Raw genomic sequence first — 22,799 nt, 5'->3', positions numbered from 1 at the left:
AATGAGCAAATTCCTCAAAGTGATTCACCAAGAAAACTGCCTTCCACTAAATGGATCGTCTCTTCCTAAAGGGGGAAAAAGTTTCTGCTGCTGCTACTACTACTACTGCAAGTACAAATCACAGTTGCTACCACCACCCGACTGAAGGATGACATCGTTATGAAAACAGGCAATCGGCTAGCGAGCACTATGCAGACACAAAAGTGCTAATTAAATGTCAAAGGTGGAGAAAAAAAACCGTTCTACTGTTCAGTGAGACTCAATATTAAAGTTAATTAAACAAAAGAATTATCAAGTGTCTCACCTCTGAGCTGTCTCTCATGGGTTCAAATCCCGACCCAGCTATAAACCGTCATCCCGGTGTTTCACATGCAGGGTGATTCATCAACGTGTGTGCCGTCCCTCGGATAAATGTTAAACTGGGCGTCCCATCTGCCGGTATTAATTGGTGGACGTTAAAGATCTCATTGCGTCCTTCGCGAACGAAGAGTGGGCGTGTTATCGGCGGCACCATTAACAAATTACAAATTCCTGCCCCAACTATTTAGTCGAGCGTCAGAGGCCTGGCCAGCTGGGGGGGGGGGGGGGTGGGAAACTGGACCAACTAACCAATATTTCCTACATAATGATCATGTGTATGTTAAGGAGTGAGTTAATCATCACCACCACATACCAATAGCCCACTCAACATCAGTACCTCCTGTGTTGCCTCTCTTTCCTTTTGTACTTCATGTCTGTCCCTCTTCATCTTATCTGTGAGTTTCTTACTGAGATCCATCTCGTCTTTAATCCGCAGAGAAAAGTCCTCCAACTTCTCCTGGAGGCGCGTCTTCTCCTGGTGGTTAGCAGGCAAATGTGAAACATCTCTGTACACATCGCCCAAAGCTAAAAATGAGATGCTGTAATTGAGAGGTGGTGTATCGATATATAGGAAAGGTTGTTACTGTGGAGCATGATGTGGGTGTTGCTGGAGAAGAAGAAAATGTCATTAAAAGGGAGGCCTCAAAAACAGCCAAAATGGGTAAAAGTCCATCTTACCTCCTCCAGTTTCTCCACTTGCGCTTTCAGGCGTGGCATTGTCATACGGAACTGTTCATTTTCCTCTTCCAACATGATCAGCCTGCAAAATGAGGACAAGAAGCAGACATTTGAACCCAAAAACATCTGATGTAAAAACTGAAAAACCCACTGGTATAACTTGGTCCCTCCTTGGGATGGAGGACTGAGGAAATTCATAATTGGGTTAGCATTAGATTTAGAAGGGCCGTTTTGACGATTATCATTAAGTCTGATTGTGAAGGCCCCAAGAGCCATCATCAAGGTCTGTGCAGACAGAGGTGGGGAACCCTTCCTACTCCGAGGCCCGTAACAGCTATTATTAAAACTTGATGCGGATATGTGATTTGTTACCAATTTAAACAGCACGTATGCAGATAAGTAATGTAACTAATAATTTTGACGAACTTATGAATGAAGGGCACGGCACTCCGAGTGAACTCTCCGCTTCCTAACGCTCGCCATTATATCAACCATGGCTAATGATAAAATAAATTATTCATTTATTTAATCGTTTTTTAAAATCTCAAACTGTTCAGACTTTTTATGCCTCCGCCGCCAAAGGCATAATATGTTTTCCATCGCCATCTGGCTGTCAGTCGGTCAGTGACAAATTTTTTTATACTGTCATAACTTGTGAACCACTGAAGGGATTTTGACCAAACATGTTCCAAGAGGTGTACAATGATGTAAAGATGAACCGATTCGATTTTGGGTTGAAAAGGTCAAAGGCTGAAGGCTGAAGGTCAAAGGCTGAAGGTCAAGTGCTTGTTGAAAATTATTTTTCAGACCATAACTCGAGTTAAAAGCATCTGATTTTGTCTCTTCATCTGGTCTAGTCTTGTATTTTCTTCTCGTTTCTCTTTCTCGCACGCTCTATCGAGGGACCTTGGATTTTTCATGTGACCTTTTAATTGAAATGAAACTCAGGCTAGACAGTTTAGACGAGTCTGCATGATAACTGCATACCTCCACATTGTCCTACCAGCCTTTCCTACATGATTTTTCATTTGATTTGATGTACTGTGGGACCCGGCTATTCGCAGGGGATACGTTCCTGGAAAAACCGCGAATAGCGAAACCGCAAATAGCGGGGCATTGTTTCAATGGAAAAAGGGGGGATAGGTTCCTGAGTCGTGAAAATCCACGAATAGAGGAACAAACCGCGAATGGCGAGGCAAAATCCACGAATGGTGAGGCAAATCCTGAGAATGTCAGCGATAATCCCACAAATGGCGAGACAAATGCCGCAAATGTCGGCGATAATCCCGCAAATGGCGAGACAAATCCCGCAAATGGCAAGACAAATCCCGCGAATGTCGATGAAAATCTGTGAACGCATGCCGTGCCACTTTCAATTTTTTATTTTTTATTGTATACAAGATAGGTAAAAGGGAGACAGTTAATTGCACTAATAGATACTGTGGAGTTTTTTCATTCGGTACAGTAACTCGCGGGGATGACATGATGACATGCAGCTGGTGGCATATCCCACGGAGCTCTCAATTATAGTGCGGCTAAAACTTGCGGCCGTGAAAGCCATGAAAACGCAAAGCACCCAGCAGTGAATGTAGAAGCAGGTCTCATGGCTTGTAGATGTTTTTTTGCGTATGTCCAGCTGCTTTATGCATGGCTGGTGAAAGATGGTTTTTAAAAATAAATACACTACCTGTATCTCGTGAAGCTCTCAATTATATACTGTATGTAAAGCTAACAGCTCGTGAATTTATTTTTTTTGCACCCATGAAAAACCACAAATTCGCGGAACACGGCCGTGCATAGGGAAAAAAAACAAAAAAAAAAACGCGAATTTGCGGGACACTTTTCCACGAATAGAGAAACAGATCGCATTTTATCACCCGTGAATATGCGGAACCAGTGAATACGCGGAACCCGTGAATAGTAGAACCGCGAATAGCGGGGTAAAACTGTACTCCCCTATGTACTCTTTATATAGCAATAGTGCTGCGAAAACAATTTCTTGGAAACGGTTATACTGGGTGGTTTGCCATTGTCTTCCCAGCATTGTTTGTCCGTGCTCTATCCTTTTAAATGCTGAGCATCCAGCAAGGTCCGTCTTTTTTGTAAGTCTTTGGTACGTCTCAGCCGGAGTTTGAACCACCGACCAATCACACCCAGAGCAAACACTCTAACCATAACATCACCAAGTCTGGGTTCTGACATAATAGCTATGTAAAACACCGAATAAAATATCACCACGCAGGCCGAATCAAAACATGACTCGGGCCGGTGTGGTTCCCCATGCCTAGTCTATACGGTTCACCTGGTGTTCAATAAAGTTAGGTGGTTCATTTGCAAGGTGGTTTGAGAAGAATTCCACAACCACATTGTCAAGAAGGCATTGCACTTCCAATATTACAAGACATGTCAACCCACATCCTGGAAACAATAACGTGGATGTATTGTAAGAGAACCAAATCAGATACGAGTTTGTTTTTGGGTGTCATAGGTCAACACACACCTCGCCGTGAGAGTCTCCACCTCAACAGTACGCTCTCGGCAGAGTCGTGCAACCTGCTCACGATGACGTTTGCTGTCCTCCTCCACACGCTCCTCCGCACGCACCTCCTGATCTTTCAGCTGTTCCTCCAGTGCATGAATCCTTGGGATGAGAAAGGGTGTTACATCACGAGAAAGCAGAAAATCCAATGTGACGCTGAGAAAAAAAATTAATTTCGGATTAATTTCAGCAATTTCCATTTGGTGCAGCTGAAAGGACAACTGAAGGGTAACTCAGAGGAAGAGTGTTATAACCACCTTTAGAGGCCATTTTTCCCCGCAAAGCAGGGGTTGGCCTTTTCCGGGAACCGTGGTTGTTGTTGTTTTTTGGTCCCCTTTTTGAAGCAATGTTTTACGGCCGGATGCCCTTCCTGACGCCAACCCTTTTTGCCGCCTTTAACGACAAACAGGGAATTACCAGCAAGCTGGTACTCAATTAGCCGACCTCGGAAGGATGACAGGCTGAGTCAACCCCCCTGGCGTTAGATTCAGCGATCGACCGGGATTCGAACACCAGGATCCTAGGATCCTAAGCTGGCACCCTGGCCGCTAGCCCAACACCAGGGCCCAACACCATAGATGTTAAAAGAGATGAAAACAGCAGTAGAGAGGATATAGGTTCTAAGTCTCTATAAATCGAGCGAGTCTTGGGAGAATTACCGTGTTTCTCCAAAAGTGTGAATAAAAGCCCAGCTGTCTCTGCAACGACCATGTCGAAGGGGGAATCTGTCATTCCTGCCTGATCTGGGCGACAGTTTGTGTTTGACTGTAAAAATTCCCTTAAGGTCACTTAGGATTGGCAAAGAACCCTTCCCCTATGATGGCCTACGATGAAATTTTTTTTTCCCATCATTATGCTGACGGCCGACCTAGGAGTAGCAAAAATAGCAAAAGGTTAACTGACAGCCAACTGGACGGACAGACATCCGGACATCCGACCAATTTTATAAGTTCATCATCTCTTACAGAATCGAGATGAGATGACCTAATAAAATCACTCGAAGAGCAACCATCGGGGACGCCCCCTCCCCCCCCCCCCCCCAACACGAGTCAGGAGCAACTGCTCCTGGATTTGTCAGGGCAATGTGGTCACGGTCATTGCTGATCGGTCCACATGCAGTGGCTCTTACCCTCTTGTCTCTTCTCTTTCTCGCTAACTCTGTTGTGGCCCTGATTTTGTGAAGGTGGGGGTGTACCGTCCTGGATAAGGGAGATCGATTGGCTGTATCCGTGCCACGGGCTTGTTCAAGAGAACTGTACGGGGCTATACAACAACAAGAACAACTAGTAGAAGACCTACTCTTATAATAGAGAGAGATCACAGATTCTGGTTTTTCTTTTGACACATAATGAAAGTACAATATGAAGTACCCTGTGGAGAACGTGCTAAAACAACCCCCCCCCCCCCTCAACCCCCACCCCAAACTCCCAAACAACAAGAGAATATCTTTTATTTATAGAGTACGAGTCAGCACTGTCTGCAACCAAACAAGGTCATCATGGCACTCAATCTCCCTGTACAGGTCCTTTATCCTGTTGGAAATGAGCGGATGTACCCATCATTGATGGATGTTGAGATGGTATGGGGATTAGATAGGGCAACAGGGCCATAGAACAACAAGATCAACAACCTTCCTGTGATGGAATGGTGCTGGAAGTGCTGCCCACCAGAATGCCACGATATCATCCAACATGGCAAACACTGAGAAAAGTCTACTTTTGACTGGGCAGGGGGGAGTAAAGGGAGGATTTGTAAGTTGATTTTGACAGTGTAAACAGTTGTAAGACATTTTAAATGATGCCTACGGAATTTGATGATACAAGAAGCGGTGAGAGAGAAGAGATAGGAAATGGAAAGAAACACAGAAGGGCAGGAGATTCTCTTCCCATACCTGTGCACCAACTGTAGGTTCTCCTGCTTGAGTCGGCCATGGAGATTGCTTCCCTCTGCAGTCTCCTGCTCCAAAACTGCAACTCTTTGCTCCAGGTAGCTCAACTGATCAACAACAAACAACATACAGCACATGTAAAACAAAGACTTAGCAAAAACTCAGTCCCTCACCATTGAATCTCAAAAGGCTCGACAGGAATTGCTGAAAAAAAGATCCTCAAAACTCCCCTTAAATTACAGTTCTATGGACATCATATGGCAATCCCCAACCAGATATAGCATTTAATACATCATAACAGAAGTTATGGGACAAACTATTTCTTAACACATCGGGACAAACCAAATGATGAAAATTCACCGTAATAAGTACATTCCATGGTACTGTTAGTTGAATCGAAGATTTGTTATATGGGGTCGATACCACCCATTCCCCCTCACAAGCTATCCTCCCGATCAAAAATAAAACCAAACATGTAGAGATACATTCAAAATACACCACCCCCTATACCAAATAAATAAATAACATATCCTCCAGGATGTCAGGCGATGTTGCCATGCAGCACATAGAGACGGTATTGGGAGGGAGAGGTATACAATAATTGATTGATCAATTGCACAATTCAAAAAAAAAAAAAAAAATCATAAAATAATTTCTTAATCAATTGGCTAACGGCATACCTCAACCACCAGTGTTTCATCTGAAGCTGTAACTTTTTGAAAATTAAACTCATTAATCAAAACAAATAAAGAATTAATAGATTAATCAATAAATAATAAATTGATTAATCAATAAATCAAAAATATCCTTTATAGCCACATCACTTGGTCACTGTTGTATTTGAATATCAGATTCCGAGCTCAAAAGGAGACCGAGATATTGTCCAGATGAGAAAAAAAAAAAGGCGTTTAATATAATGAAAATAAATAAGTGATTAAGAAAGAAAATAAATAAGTGGTTAATAATGAAAATAAATATATAATAATGATAAAAGAATCAAATTATTAATCAATTGGCTATTAGTATACCTAAACCACCACTTTCATCTGAATCTGTAACTTAAAAAAAATTGTCATGAATCAAATAATTAATCGATTAATTGATTAATTGATAAATCAAAAATACTCTTTACAGCCAAATCACTTGGTTACTGTCGTGTCCAAATACTAGCTTCCGAATTCAAAAGGTGCCTAAGATAATGCGCAGATGAGAAAGAAAATAAATAAGTGATTAAGAATGAAAATAAATAAGTGATTAAGAATGAAAACAAATAAATTATCGGAAAATAATTAATTGATTAATCAATTGGCTAATAGCATACCTAAGCCACCACCGGTTCATCCAAATATGTAACTTTTTGAAAATTAACCAAGTAATTAATTACCTAATAAAACAATTAATCAATCAGACAAAAATTCCCTTTACAGCCAAATCACTAGGTCACAGTCATTTCCAAATATCAGCTTCCAGCTCAAAGGGTGCCCGAGATATTTCCCAGATGAGAAAGAAAATAAATAAATACATAACAAGTACAGATACATTCAAAGTACACCGCCCCCATGCCAAATAAATAAAAAACATCCTCCAGCGCAGCATTGCCGGGGCGCCTTTGGTGCCCGGCAATACCATCATGCAGCGCATAGAGACTGTATTGGGAGGGAGAGGTGCACAATAATCGATTGATTAATTGCATAATTAAAATCCATAAATAATGATCATAAAATATTTTCTTAATCAATTGGCCAATAGCATACCGAAACCACCTCTCCCTCCCAATAGTGCTTCAGCCGAAGTGCTTCAGCCAATAGTGCTTCAGCCGAAGCGGTAACTTTTTGAAAATTAATTAAATATGTCATTAATCTAAAAAAAAAAATTTTTTATTGATTAATAAATAAATAATTAATCGATTAATTGATTAGTCAATAAATCAAAAATACCCTTTAGTCAAATCACTTGGTCATTGTTGTGTCCAAATATCAGCTTCCTAACTCAAAAGGTTCCTGAGATATTGCCCAGATGAGAAAGAAAATAAATAAATAAATGACTAAATGAAAATAAACAAATAATAATCATAAAAAAAAATTTTTTTTAATCAATTGGCCAATAGCATACATAATCCACCACCATTTCATCCGAATCTGTAACTTAAAAAAAAAAAATTTATCAAGTCATTAATCGAATAATTAGATAATTAATTGATTAATCAATTAATCAAAAATAGCCTTTACAGCCAAATCACTTGGTCTTTGGCATGTCCAAATATCAGCTTCCTAGCTCAAAAGGTGCCTGAGATAATGCCCAGAAGAGAAAGGAAATATATAAGTACTTAATCGATAATAATCAAGTAACTAATCAATTAATTGATTAATCAAAAAACAAAAAAAATAGTTTTTGACAAAGTACTTACTCACTATTGTGCCCAAATTTCAGCTTCCTAGCTCAAATGATGGCCGAGATGTCGCCCGGACAAACAAACAAACAAGAAAACAAGAAAACAAACAACCAGAGTGAAAACCGAGTGCTCCCTTTCAGCGTGCGTCATTGCCGAGCCCCCTTCGGTGCCCGGCAATGACGTTATGCAGCGCCTAGAGATGGCATAGGAAAGGAGCGTTGTACAATACATCGGTAATAATAAAGTAATTATTCAATCAATGGATTAATCGGGATTTAAAAAAAAGTTTTTGCTTGTTTATTGTGCCCAAATTTCAGCTTCTGAGCTCAAAGGATGGCTGAGATATCGCCCAGCCAAACAAACAAGAAAACGAGAAAATTAACGGAGTGAAAACTGAGTACTCCTTTTCGGCGAGCGTCATCGCCGGGTCCCCTTTGGTGCCCGGCGATGACGTCATGCAGCGCCTGGAGATGGAATAGGAAAGGAGTGGCATACGATAATCTGAACAAAAACAATTGGTATCCATCCTGGAAGGATTGGGTCCCAAAATAGAGATGATGAGGGAGTGAAAGGCACCTTATCTGCAATGTCAGGCTGTGTGAACTCCGACAAACCGGGGAAAATCTCTTCTGTACTTTCAGAACGACTGCTCAGGTTACTTGTATGCAGCAATTGTCTGTGCACACACACACACACACACACACACACACACACACACACACACACACACACACACACACACACACACACACACACACACACACACACACACACACACACACACACACACACACACACACACACACACACACACACACACACACACACACACACACACCGTAAACACAAACCTCTACCCACTTAAAGATTAAATATGGTATTCTTGTTTTACAACGGATGAACATCAATACTTCATGCAATCAGTTGTCACGTGTTCATGAATGACCAACATCCAAAAAGACCATTTGCAATTACCAGATGGCATTATAAAGGTTAATCAACACATATATTCAATAATGAGGTTCATAATGTGGGAAACTGTGGACACTAGGGCCTGCTCCCCTAAGACTTTTTATTTACAGTAAAACGATTGTGATGATAATTCTATCATTTGAAATACAAAGCTGGAAAAGGGCTGAATGCATTCACTTAATAATAATAATAAAGGAGTCTTATATAGCCCCATCAAGCAGAGTAAACGACCCTCATGGCACTTTACATTATCATGCGAACGGACACACACCGCGCACACACACACACAAACATACACACACACACAGACACACCTTCACTCTTGCCCTATTCCTCTCCCTCCCCATTCAAAACCCACAGATGTGTACTCCCCTCCTCCTCCCCTCCCTCCCCCGTACATGTACACAGACATACTCTCGATCTCCGTCCCACCTCAAACCAAAGGGAAAACAGGACTTAGACTTTGAAAGACTTGTGAAACAGATCGGTTTTGAGGGAGGTTTTAAAGGCAGGAAGAGAGTCAACATGTCGAACAGAGGAAGGCAAGTCATTCCAGAGCAGAGGTGCAAGTAGGTGATAAATGTTGCTTCTGGGACACCTCCGTTTAACATGGGAAATCCCTATCTAATGTCATTTACCCCCTTGTCTTTAAAAAAAATCATAAACACCTCTATTTCTCCCTCTATGAACCTATAATCTTTCTCACCTTATGAACCTATAATCCTTCTCGCCTTATGAACCTATAATCCTTCTCACCTTATGAACCTATGATCCTTCTCGCCGTATGAACCTATGATTTTCTTCCTTTATGAACCTATAAATCCTTCTAGCCTTATGAACCTATGATCATTCTCACTTCCATGTAAATTTCCCTCTCACCATCACTTTTCTTCATTTCCCCTTAACACCTCTATTCCTGACCCCCTTGGTCTTATGGGCCTTTTACTCTTACTATCAATGATCATTGTTGTTCATTGATCATTGATTATGTTCGGGTCCTGTGCCACACACTTTTTGTTAAGCTCTGCGCCACTTTTTGCTAAGCTCCGCCCACTTTTTGTTAATCCCGCCCCCTTTTGGTAGGCCCCGCCCACTTTTTGGTAGGCCCGCCCACTTTTTACTAAAGCCCACCCACTTTATAAACTCTCCAGCATTACATTATTTTTAGTTAAGACATTACATCATTTTCTGTTGAAACATTACATCATTTTCTGTTGAAACATTACATCATTTTCTGTTGAAACATTACATCATTTTCTGTTGAAACATTACATCATTTTCTGTTGAAACATTACATCATTTTCTGTTGAGACATTACATCATTTCCAGTTAAGACATGCCCAGACTTGCCCACACTTGCCCAAGGGAATTTCCACAGGAAATGACACACCCAGTCTTTCTTATAAAAGGCACTAACCACACAGGCCTTTTCAAACACACTTTCTGCTTCACTTGAGAATGGACTACTATGCTGAAAAGGAGTTGGATAACTTTGACATTCCTTGGAGTCCTACTACCTGTGTGGAGCTCAACCTTCAGATTGATGAACTGGACTCGAACCTCTTATCAATGGAGGTAAGTTTATTTTTATTTTTATTTTTATTTTTTAAATTTTTTTTAGATAAGACTCGTGCAAGAGTCAGCAAAGTTTCTTTTAATATTCATAGAGCTTGATTTATATAAATAATAATATTGTATTAAATTAATACGTTGTTATTTTCTCTCACAGGAAATTGTATCTGAGATACAAAATGAAAATACCACTTTTGCCACAACCTGGGGTGAAATGATGATTGATTTGTTTGAAGACCTTTTGAACAACCAAGACCCACAGAACGAGTTCTACCTTGATGACCCAGCCAAAGAGTTATACCTTGGAGACTCACTAAATTTGGGAAAAACAAATTATGAGGTCTGCCTAGATGGTTCTAACTGTGGAGCCTACCTTGGAGACTCACTAAATTTGGGAAAAACAAATTATGAGGTCTGCCTAGATGGTTCTAACTGTGGAGCCTACCTTGGAGACTCACTAAATTTCATAAAATTAGGAAAAGAGTTTTACCTTGGAGACTTTGAAAACTGGTTTCGTTTTGGAGATTCTAGCTGTGTGGAGCTAAACCTTCACCTTGATAAACTCGATTCAAATTTCTCATCAATGAAGGTAATATTTTATTTTAATATACATATAATAATTGTGTATTAAATGTAAAAAATAATTAATTAATACGTTGTTATTTTCTCTCACAGGAAATTGTATCTGAGATTCAAAATGAAAATACCACTTTTGCCACAACCTGGGGTGAAATGATCGATTTGTTTAAAGACCTTTTGAGCAACCATGACCAAGAGAACGAGTTTTACCTTGATAATCCAACGAAAGAGTTTTACCTTGGAGGCTCTTTGGATTCTAAAGCAATGAACAATGTTCTTTCTTTAATGACGTTTGATTTAAGGTAAGTTCAGTTGATTAATAATCAATTAAAGTATATGTTATTTCATTCAATATTAGATAAGTAATATATTTCTTTTTTTTACATGTATTTCAGCAATATCAAGAAAGTTCGGGGAAGAAGATGCTGGAAAATACTTTCTTCCCATTTCTACTTTTTCCAACTTGAAAGCCTTGAAAGACAGAATTGGAGGAAGAGGAAAAAAATATATATTGAAATACGTATTAAAAAACATTTTAAAAAAATATTGAAATACGTATTTAAAAAAAGAAAAGGAAAAAAAGATTATGCTAGGGTTAGGGTTGGGATTTTGAATGTGAGGGTTAGGGATGGGTTGGGTAAGGGATGGGGATGGGTTAGGGATTGGGTTGGGTTAGGGTTCTGGATGTGAGGTGAATTTTTGAATGAATGTCAAACCTCACAGACTCATTTATCTTATATTATCATTGAATTGTTTTAAAAAAGTTGGGAAAAGATAAATAGAATTGGAAGGTCATACAAAGAGATGGAGTTAAGAACTTTTTTTAATGGTTGATGTAATGGATTCAGTTGTTTTGACTAACAAATTTGGTGTTTTAATGTGGGGGTTGGGTTAGGGTTTGTACATTATTATGACCCACTCACACACACACAAAAGTTAAGCCCCAACTAAAAAGTTGTGGGATTCTGTGTTTGGGGTTCACAGATTTAAAAACATATCCCCATGATACACACAAAAGTTAAGCCCCAACTAAAAAGTTGTGGGATTCTGTGTTTGGGGTTTACAGATTTAAAAACGTATCCCCATGATACACACAAAAGTTAAGCCCCAACTAAAAAGTTGTGGGATTCTGTGTTTGGGGTTCACAGATTTAAAAACGTATCCCCGTTATACACACAAAAGTTAAGCCCCAACTAAAAAGTTGTGGGATTCTGTGTTTGGGGTTCACAGATTTAAAAACGTATCCCCATTATACACACAAAAGTTAAGCCCCAACTAAAAAGTTGTGGGATTCTGTGTTTGGGGTTCACAGATTTAAAAACGTATCCCCATTACATTTTTTAATTAATTTATTATTTTCAAGGGTTATCAGCTTTGTTTTTTGTAATTCCTGTGAATAAAATGACCCTAAGATTTCTTCTCCATTTAAATCATATAATTTGTAGGTCCAAGGGACTGTATCCATTACATCAACGATTTTAAATAATTCATTAGTCCATTTTTTTGTATAACCTTTCTCAAAATGGCTTTTCCATCTGTATATTCTTACAATATCACCAACTTTGAACTTCGGTTTTCTCAAATTAATCTCCTTTTCATATTTTAATTTTGTAAATGATTCTGATGGTTTTGATTTTGTTGATGAATGAACGGTATTATTGGAATTATCTACAATACCCTGAATTAAATACACCCATTTTTGAGAACCGAGTGGTGTGAATTTTTTATATAGCCTCTCTTTCAAAGTACGATTAAAACGCTCAATAACAACTGCTTTTCCTTCATTAAAGGTGCTGTATAATTTAATACCCTCCCCCTTAAGAAATTTCATAAATATTTTGTTATAGAACTCTGTTCCCTCATCGGTCCACAGTTTCTTTGGTTTTCTTTTATCCCTATCAAATATTAGCTTAAAGGATAACATTAAAGTATCACCCTTTTTATTTTTTAAAGGGACAACCCAGGCAAATCTACTCCTCAAATCAATAACGGTTAAAGCATACCTGTATCCCCTGTCATTATTCAATTCAATTAAATCAGCGGACCATATGTAGTCAGTGTCTTTGGAATAAACCTTCCTTCTTTTAAACTTGGTGATTATAGGTTTGTGTAATTCTTCAGCCAAAAGCTCCTCAGTCTTGATGACATCATTAGAGCCTAATAGTTTTTTGAGGGTGAATAACCAAGACCAAGTTTCAATTTAGCATTTATCAAATTTCTCACAATAAACCTATCAACTTTCTCTCTCAACGTTGGATTTTGTATCAAAGACAAATTATACAACATTTCTCTGTCGGCTTTATGTTTTTCAGTCAACGTAGTGGTTTTCCCATAAGCAATATCATGCTTCATACACACTTCGTCAACCCTATTTGTAGGTTTAGACCAAGGTTTAGGATTGTCAGCCTCATCTAATCTTTTATCCAAGTTTGTTCCTGGGCCACAGAAAGAATACCCTGGAAGGTGTAATTCCCCTGGAATTCCAGTTGTTGTAAATTTGCTACCTGACAAAAACTTTTGTATGTCTCCTCCACTTTTAGGAGAGATGAATTGACACTTTTTAGAGCCACACACTTGACATATTCCTTTTTGATAAACTCTATTATTTTTAGCTTTAACATGAGATATTTTTAGATTTAGTTTTCTTTTTACATTTGAGACAATAACTCATATTTATTTATGAGAAAAAGTCCTACATAGTGCCAAAACCTTTTTGGTTTTCAACATATACATTTCTATCTTGATTTTTAAAACATAAAGAATCCTTAGAAATGGCTTCACTCTCTCCTCCATTTATTTACAAATAAAACTAACTAAAGTCAATAACACCAACATCATCAACTATATGTTGTATATCTGCTCTCTGAATTCATTATAGCAAATTAAAAAACCAATATGTTCGTAAGAGTCATTAATTCTTTATTTTCCTCTTCAGTGAGTTGATATTTATTTATTTGCCGTAATACCTTCAATCTTTCATTAATCTCAGGAATGGTCATATTTTTATATTTTTCCACCCTCTCTCTTTCCTCCCTCTCCTCCTTCTCCTTCTCCTCCTTCTCCTTTTTCTCCCTTTCATCCTTCTCCTTTTTCTCCCTCTCCTCCTTCTCCTTTTTCTCCCTTTCCTCCTTCTTCTCTCTTTCCTCCTCCTCTTCTTCAACTCCTTCCTCATCCCTTGCTACCCTTGAGCTTGAGCCCCAAAGAATATTATACATATACTCATCTGGATTTTGAGATATTCTTGTATCTATAATTATTTTTCTCATAATAGGATACCAATAAGATTTGTTGACGATTTCTAAAAGAGTTTTATATTTCATAACTTTGAGAAGTTCATTTTTATTTAATATTTTAAACAAGTCTCTATTTGTGGGTTTAACAATATCAGTATAAGGCCAGTTTTTAATGACAAAATTCCCATGTATATGCTCCACATCATAAGGTATGTAATACCGAGCACCCTTTTCTTGTAGGTATCCTTGAATACAAAAATTATAATTCTCTTGTAGTCTTCTTCCTGCCATTTATGTATCAGAAATATATGTGAGATTAATATTATGACAGGTAATACCACCCCATATTCCCACTACCAAATCGGTTTGTATTCCTTGGCTTTCTATCCTTATCTCATGACCTTCCTTCTTTGTCATGCTAACCATCGCTATACTATCATATATTTTTCTTTTCTTAAAACCATGTATTTGTTGTTTACTAATTGTACTTCCACATAAATCCTTATCCTCGCCAAGCGGATAATATTCTTCTTTACGAGACTGATTCAAATCATGTAGGTCTTCCAAGTTTATTGAAAAATACCAATTATACCCTAAATCAGGCATATCATACCCCCATTTATTGATTCGCATATTAACTATATGTCCTTCTTTATAAAATTCAATTGTAAGCAGATAGTTAAATTGAATGAGGAAAGGTGTATGGTCAGTATAACCAGGTGTTGTGGTTGTAAATTTTACTTGTTTAACAAAACGTGCTGTTTTATTTAAAAATATATCTTGTGATAAATCACTGAATCTAATTAAGTCATTCGCATCTGTAGGGTTTGGATAATTGATTAATTTATAAGTATTCTTCATATTAATATTTTTACTTATACTATATTTTTGTCGTTCAGCCTGTGCCTTTGTATAATAATTTGATAAATCAATATCCTGAGAGGATTTTCCAAAGATAGAACCATCTTTTCCAACATAAGTCATTTATATTAGATTAAAAATGATATCATAAAAATTTTCATTATTGTTGAGTTGAAATAATACATATAAACATAATTGACCACAACATTTAGAATTAATTTCTTGAACTTGAAATGTTTGATAAACACCATTCTGTAAGAATTGTATTACTTCAACAGGCGGTGGCATACCATAACTATCAAAATAATATTTATCCTGACTATTATGAATACAAACCCAATGAGAACCATTCTGTGTGTCTAAATTCATAATAATATTCATTGTATTCTTGGACAACTTTTTTTAATTCATCTCTCATACAAATAACCACATTATCAATTTTTAGTTTTTTACAATATTTAGTAAGTTCTATATTTGACGTTGTATTCTTTCCAAATTGTTTAAACCATTTATCCATTTATTTATGAGAAAGATATAACCCATTACCCCTTTTAGTTAGTTTAACACCCGCTTGAGCGATAGAAGAAAGCATATCTCCAACTAACAATCTAGCTTTATCAGGTAGACTTTCAAGTTTTTGAGCAAAATCTACAATTACACCACTTCCACTAATTTGTTTCTCCAACTCCTTGTTATGTCTTTCCAATTATTTTTGAGCTTTTAGTTGTGCCTTCCTTTCGTTAGCAGTTTTTATCGCTGCTGAAATACCACCAGTCAATGCTCCCGCCGCACTTAAACCAGCAAATAAAGGAATTAGAAATGGGAGAAATCCTCCTCTTGACTCGTCTATTGAATATTTCTTTAACATAGGTTTTGTCATTTTAATTTTAAGTGATCCAGCATCATTTAGTGTTTTCACCTGCTCTCTTGTGAGTAAAACATCAATTCTTACTGCTCCTTTTCTTTGAAATGTATTAACATTAATAATACAAGGCTTTTGATTTTGAATACAAGATGTTAATTTATCAAGATTGATTTGATTAACATATACCCCTACCATTTATTTATGAGAAAAAACCTATGTGATATTAATCATAACACCATTATCTGTATTAATCTGTAATTCTGTTTCCTCCAAAAGCAAACAATAAGCATCAACTTCTTCATTCTCTCCTCTTTCAATGTATAGAGAAGTATCCACTCTATTAGACTTTATAGTTTCCTTTTGAGAACTCAGGTCAATTGCGTAGATTGTATAAAGTTTTTGAAACGCAACCATATCCAAAATAGGTTCATTATTACCGTTGCTTTCACACACTTTTGGTAAGACTTGTAGGCTTCCGCATAATCATTTTTTTCCCAATCAATTTCCAATCTATCTCGCGGATAAAATGTTCCATCAAGAGAAACCCGAAGTTGTTTCACCTTAGCATTATCACTCAGCGCATTATTCTTATCAGTACCCTCCTCTCCATCTGGTTTCTTAAAAATGAGCCATAGGTATCGTGGCTTTCCTTCAAGAACACCCAAATTCCAAGTGTAGGTAGTGTGTTCCAGTTTAACGTGTTGACATCTTCTTTTAAGGTATGATACATTTAGCGGTTTCTTTGAGTTAAGTCTTCTATTTAACATCTCTTCCGTTTTAAGATTAGGAGTATATTCACTAATATACCAACACAAATCATTAATAACAAATTTATTATTGTCGCCAAAAGCATTTTCAGCCCCAAAAAGCAACCTATTTACATTATCATTCCTTTGTAGTTGAAATCTAATTTTAAGACCATACAAAACTTTATCATAATCACAAAATCCAAATATACCTTTCAGAGGTACTGCTACCGTAAAACTATTCTCTGCTTTTGTATCATCATTATACATTGACTTCCTTTGACTATAACCAGGGTCAGCATTTGTTCCCGTTGACATATCAGGAATAAAACCTTCAACAGCTCCCTTACCCATTCTATCACTAAACGAATATAGTGTAAATTTCATCATTTCAGATATAGCAGAGACATAATCAACCGCTTCAACCTCTTGTGTTCCAATATACAGGCGGACACTATCAAACATTTTCCAGAAGAAATCATTTACGAGTGTAGCATTAGTATTATTCGCAGCCTTAGTGAATTTAAATTTACACAGCAAGAAACTATCAGCTATATTCAAGTAAGTTTGTTGATTATTTATTTCAAAACTTTTTGTTCCGTTTGAATTCCAGTCTGTTCCTGTTATAGCATTTACCTTAAAATAGTCTTCCTTTTTAGTAGAGTTTGAAATGATAATCGTATCATCCAAATCATAGATACTATCAATCGCTTCCATACTTGTATTTATATAGCATTAAAATCGTTGAAACCCTGACCCAAGTATTTTAATGATTTTTTGTCGTTCTTGTGAAGATAGTTGAGTTTTGCCTTTTTTAATTTCTTTGATTGCTTGTAATTTATGAGACTCCTTTTGAGCATCTTTTATACTCTTTATAGCACCCGCAACTGAGCCCACGGCTGAAGCAGTTGAACCAATTAGGTCTTTATGTTTAAGGATGGTTGAACCAATACCCATTAGAGTATCAATTATCCCATCTCCTTTATTTCTAAATTGATGTCCCACACCCCGTTGTCTCTTTGGTTTATAGTATCCTCTCCCAAGAAACATACCTTCACCCTTATAGTATGGTGAAAGGAACATCCCATCCCCTGTAATTATTTTATATTTTCCCAACTCGTGTTTTCTCACAATAACCATTATTTATTTATTGAAAAACTTCACGTAGGTGAATTCTGATGGATATAATTTCATCATTAAAGGATATCATACTTGGTCGGTTATCTTGGTCGGTTATCTTGGTCGGTCGGTTATCGGTTATCTTGGATTATCTTGGTCGGTTATCCTAAAATTTACTCTGTATATGGTTTTTCCTGACACAGGTAAATAGACAAGATTTTTTGGTTCCATATTAAATTTATAACCAATCGGGGTTGAGTATGCGCTGAATGAAAATATTGTATTTGTTCTTATTCCATCGTTATAAGCACCATCAATCAAATCACAATGAATTAATACTGAATTTATACCGGAGGATATTTGAATGACATTATCACTGTAAGACGTCCCGTTAGTTTCAATCTTTTTAGAAGAGAACCCCAATAGCTCTCTGAACGAATTTTCAATCGTGAAATCAACTTTATAATTATTTTTAAGTTTAATAGTTGATTTTGAAGTGTGTTTTTGAATATCTATTACAATATTTTTTGGTTCATCACCTTTTTCTTTCATAAGGCGAGAGACTTCTGAAGATATTTGAGAAATCTCGTAAGCACCGGGTGAAACGGTTATAGTTTTATATCCACTTCCTGGATTATAACTAAACTTGTTGTTTTTCTCTGTGATATTAAAAAGGGTATTGTAAGTCTCCATTGACAACAAAGATGCCTCATATTCTTTTTTGGGGTCAAGTTGTAGTGGGTAAGGGAATGAAGCTGTGTAATCACTCGTTGTGAAATTAAAACTAAGAATTGTGCTTCTCATCTTATTTAATATCTAATAAAATATCTTTGTATTGACATTTATTAATTATTTTCATATTCATCAACTGATCTAAAATGGCGGATGCTTCATTAAAACAATTGTTGTTTCCAGCCTTCTTACTACCTAACAACAATAATAACCTATTAACTAATTGTGATGGGTCATTTGGAAGAAAACTAACACCCGAACCAAGCTTACTTAAAGCATCAATAATATGTTTCTCCTTCTCATTCTTCTTACTTTTACCAGCAACAGAAACTCCATAATCAAGTGCGTTTAGCAACTCAATATACTCTCTATCTTCCTCTCTTTCCATTTCAAGCGGTTCATCAAAATAAGGTGAATTAGAATGTCCATCTTTTGTTAGAAGAAACATTAATCTTGGGGTTAATTCAACATTTGGTTGGTCAGAACTTAAGAACACCAATTTATCATTAAATATCAATAACTTTTCTTTCACAAGATGGAACTGTGCTGGTTCTTCTGTTGGAATGAGACCTGCTCTGGTTTTTGAACCCTTCAAATATTCATTGTTTTGAAGAGCTTCTACAATATAATTGGAAAGTTTATTTACCTTCTCAAGATGCCGAAATAATCCTTCATCATCATATTCTAATTCTCCAAGTTCTTGCTCTGTCATTTGACTAAAATCTTTGAGCATTTGAAATTTTTTTGGAGTAAATTCTACCGTGGGAACTGTAGGTGAAATCGTTTGTTGAGTTTTTAAAAGTGGTTTAAAAAATTTCTCTTGTTTTCTTTCAAAGGCTTCTTCACCAGTTAGTTTCTGTCTCCTTTTCTTCTTTATGTCTTCCTGTTGCTTTACAACTTTTGAAACCAACTCTTGATGTTCTTTAAACTTTCTTACTCTTTCTTCGGTATTCATTTTCTGTATTTATTTATTGAAAAATATCATTTAGTATCTCATCTTGTTTCACAACAATATATTTATATTTTCAGATCGTGTGTTTCATATTATTTTCAAATTCCTTCTTACTACGTAATGTAGAACAATTATCTCTCCAAAAATTATTTGTATCTATTGAATTTAACTTAAATAAAATAAAAGTATTAGCATTGTTTCTTATTGAGCGCCGAGGGAGTTGAAAATATGACTGACTAAGATAAATACAATTACAAGAAGAATGTCTCCCTCTTGTATAGTAGCTATCCATTACTGTTTGGTTTCTCTCATTAACACAATCATCAAAGATAACGAGGTTCTTTTTTGATTTATCTAAATCTTGAGGTGAAGGTATATCATCCGTATTATCACTGAGAATACAAGTTATGGGTTTTGGTTTTGATTTTGATTTCTGTGTATCACAAAATAATTGTATTATATCATCAATATTATAATCATTTAGTTTGTTTTGAAGTTTAAATAAACCGATAATGTCTTCCTTTTTAAGACCCGCATTAAAACCCTGTGAGAGTAGTTGATACTCAGGTTGAAAACTTGACTTTGTAAAAATTATTAAATTATCATAATCTAAAAAATTAGGACTAAGGAGCATCTTTAAAAGTAAACAGGTTTTTCCACATCCGCTTGAACCGACTATTAGACATCTCAATGAATTTGGAAGATTTTTATGGTTATTAAATTTTATCTTATTTTCCCAAACGGGTAAAAAATCATTCATTTATATATTTGGAAAACAAGTCATCTAACTTTTTTTGAGTTTTTTGAGAAACTCTATATTTTATCCTGAGTTCAGGTTTAATTTCAAAATAATCCATTATTTTGTTTATATAGTATCTTGTATTAACATTTCCATTAAAATTATTTTGAATAATAAATATCATTAAACCCTTATACATTTCCTCAATACAAATAGTCTCTTCCCTTGTAAGAAATGGTGTATTATCACCATAATACTTAACATTCATCTCTCTTATTAATCTTGTAAAGTAATTCATGTTTGGTTCTAATTTAAAAGAGTTATATATTTTTCTATATTTTTTATTATCATTAATTAGAAGATAATCACAGAAAATACATTGTTTATATGCTTCTGATTCTGTATTAAGCCCCACTCTACCACAAGCCGGACAATTCTCTAATTTATCATATGGAGAGTCTGGAAATTCTAAATATCCTTCAGAATTTATCATATTTATAAAGTAAAATTATACTTAAAACAAAGTGCCTTTTTTAGAGGCTTTTTTAAAGATGAAACTGTGCTTAAAGTAAAACACCTTTGAGCTTTTCAACTCGTTTTATGTATATAACTTTACTTAAACTAAACGCAAATTTATTAGCTAATAAATACAATGTTTCAAAACACAAAAGACAAATTTCAATCAATCTCTACTTCGGTGGAAGATATAGAAAAATATGTCAAAGATGTTAAATTGAACAAAGATAAATATGGAAATTTTTGGATTAAACCCATAATGGAGAATAACATGTGTCCTTTTATTAAATTTACGGGACAAGCTATGTTAATTAATAACTCTATTAAAGTAAATTTGACAAAAGTTTCTCCACTACTACTAACAATTTACTCAAAGCTTGAAAAGGTCATTGATAAAGAAGCTTTGAAAATGAATGATAAGACCATCAACGATTCTAGAGGAAACATTTGTATATTCTTTAATAGACCCAAAGATGTGGGTGAAATTAATAATATGAATATTAGTGGTGAACTATCATTCCGTACTCTGATTTATTAGAGATTATTTGAAAATAACATTTAATGTAAAAAATATTGTAGTTATTAGTTCTAATGAAAGAAAATATATAGATATTGATGGAAGTTTAATGGTATGTAAATGAGTGATATTAACAGTCAATACTCTGAGAGTTATTATACTGAGAGTCTAGGATCTGAAGATAGTTATGATACTAATAGTTTGTGTTCAAATGATAGTTATGAGAGTAGCTTTATTGATGACTCAGATAGTGAAATTGAAATTGATGAACTAGAGTATCTAAACTTTCTGGCTAATACATAGACGCTTTACTTTAAGTAAAGTTATATACATAAAACGAGTTGAAAAGCTCAAAGGTGTTTTACTTTAAGTAAAGTTATATACATAAAACGAGTTGAAAAGCTCAAAGGTGTTTTACTTTAAGTAAAGTTATATACATAAAACGAGTTGAAAAGCTCAAAGGTGTTTTACTTTAAGTAAAGTTATATACATAAAACGAGTTGAAAAGCTCAAAGGTGTTTTACTTTAAGTAAAGTTATATACATAAAACGAGTTGAAAAGCTCAAAGGTAAACGTTTTACTTTAAGCACAGTTTCATCTTTTAAAAAGCCTCTAAAAAAGGCACTTTGTTTTAAGTATAATTTTACTATATAAATAAATATGATCAAAGCAACGTATTGCGATGTTTGTGAACAAGAATATAAACAATACAAAAGACACCTTAAAACTAACAAACACACATTTAATCTACTTCACCTACTATCTCCTATTCAGAAGGAAACAAAACACTGTTCTGCATGTAATAAAAATATCCTCAAGAAAGGCTTCGAAATACATCTTAAAACAATTCTACATTTATCAAATTTTATCACAACTAAAAACTCTGATGGCGCATTCAAAGGACATATTAAAATAAGAGTCTTTAACTTCAAACCTCCTGAACCAGAGTCTATAGTTGATGCTGTAGAAATAGTTAAACCTGCTGTTCAAACGTTGATTGAAAAAACACTAAAAGAAATGAAACCACTTAAATTTTATATGGGAGTAAAAGATCCAAAAGAATCATACACAAATAAATATCAAAAACATACTCCTTGCGGTTTTTGTTATTATATCAAATCATCCGTTGGTGATAAATATAACAAGTTAGAGGAGTATAGAGGCTCAAATACCCCAGAGGAGTTTGTGAAACGACTAGAAAAAGACTGTGTCCGATTAACCAAGATAATGAGAGAAACGAATAAACCAATGTCCTTGACGAGTGAACAGAAAAGGGAATTTAGAAAAAACAATGTTTGTCATATTTGTGAGGAAAAAATTGGTGAAGGTCTAAAGGTTAGAGATCATTGTCATCTCACTGGTAAATATAGAGGTCCAGCTCATCAAAGTTGTAATATTAATTATATCAACTCCCCTCTTTCATTCCTGTCTTTCTTCATAACAATGCTCATTATGATACGCATCTATTTATTAATGAACTTTCAAAGACATCTGGACACATTTCAACAATTCCTAACACAGATCAGAAATACATTTCAT

The 22,799-nt window shown here is 35.8% G+C and overlaps 1 protein-coding gene and 1 long non-coding RNA gene across 5 annotated transcripts in view; one reads left to right on the top strand and one right to left on the bottom strand.

Annotated features, from left to right (window-relative positions):
- The window catches only part of RAB11FIP4 (RAB11 family interacting protein 4), a 41,517-nt gene that overhangs the window by 3,665 nt on the left and 15,053 nt on the right, over positions 1–22,799 (bottom strand). For all 3 annotated transcript variants that reach the window (XM_068115801.2, XM_068115802.2, XM_068115803.2), the window contains 5 exons: positions 8,434–8,533; positions 5,469–5,572; positions 3,539–3,679; positions 1,039–1,120; positions 698–835 (listed from right to left, as the gene is read on the bottom strand). In XM_068115801.2, the coding sequence (XP_067971902.2) occupies positions 698–835; positions 1,039–1,120; positions 3,539–3,679; positions 5,469–5,572; positions 8,434–8,533 (565 nt within the window). The remainder of the gene's footprint in view (positions 1–697; positions 836–1,038; positions 1,121–3,538; positions 3,680–5,468; positions 5,573–8,433; positions 8,534–22,799) is intronic.
- On the top strand, positions 10,239–11,564 carry LOC137426847 (uncharacterized). Of its 2 annotated transcripts, none has more exons than XR_013623607.1 (3): positions 10,239–10,404; positions 11,077–11,282; positions 11,376–11,564. It is a non-coding gene; the product is annotated as an uncharacterized LOC137426847 (long non-coding RNA). The 2 variants fall into 2 exon arrangements; XR_010984413.2 differs by lacking the exon at positions 10,239–10,404 and adding an exon at positions 10,932–10,990.

The sequence above is a fragment of the Myxine glutinosa genome, chromosome 5 (genome assembly GCF_964187855.1).
Source record: "Myxine glutinosa chromosome 5, kmMyxGlut1.1, whole genome shotgun sequence".
Taxonomy (NCBI): domain Eukaryota; kingdom Metazoa; phylum Chordata; class Myxini; order Myxiniformes; family Myxinidae; genus Myxine; species Myxine glutinosa.
The sequence above is the reverse complement of the archived record's forward strand: the minus strand, read 5'-3'. Positions and strand labels throughout refer to the sequence as shown.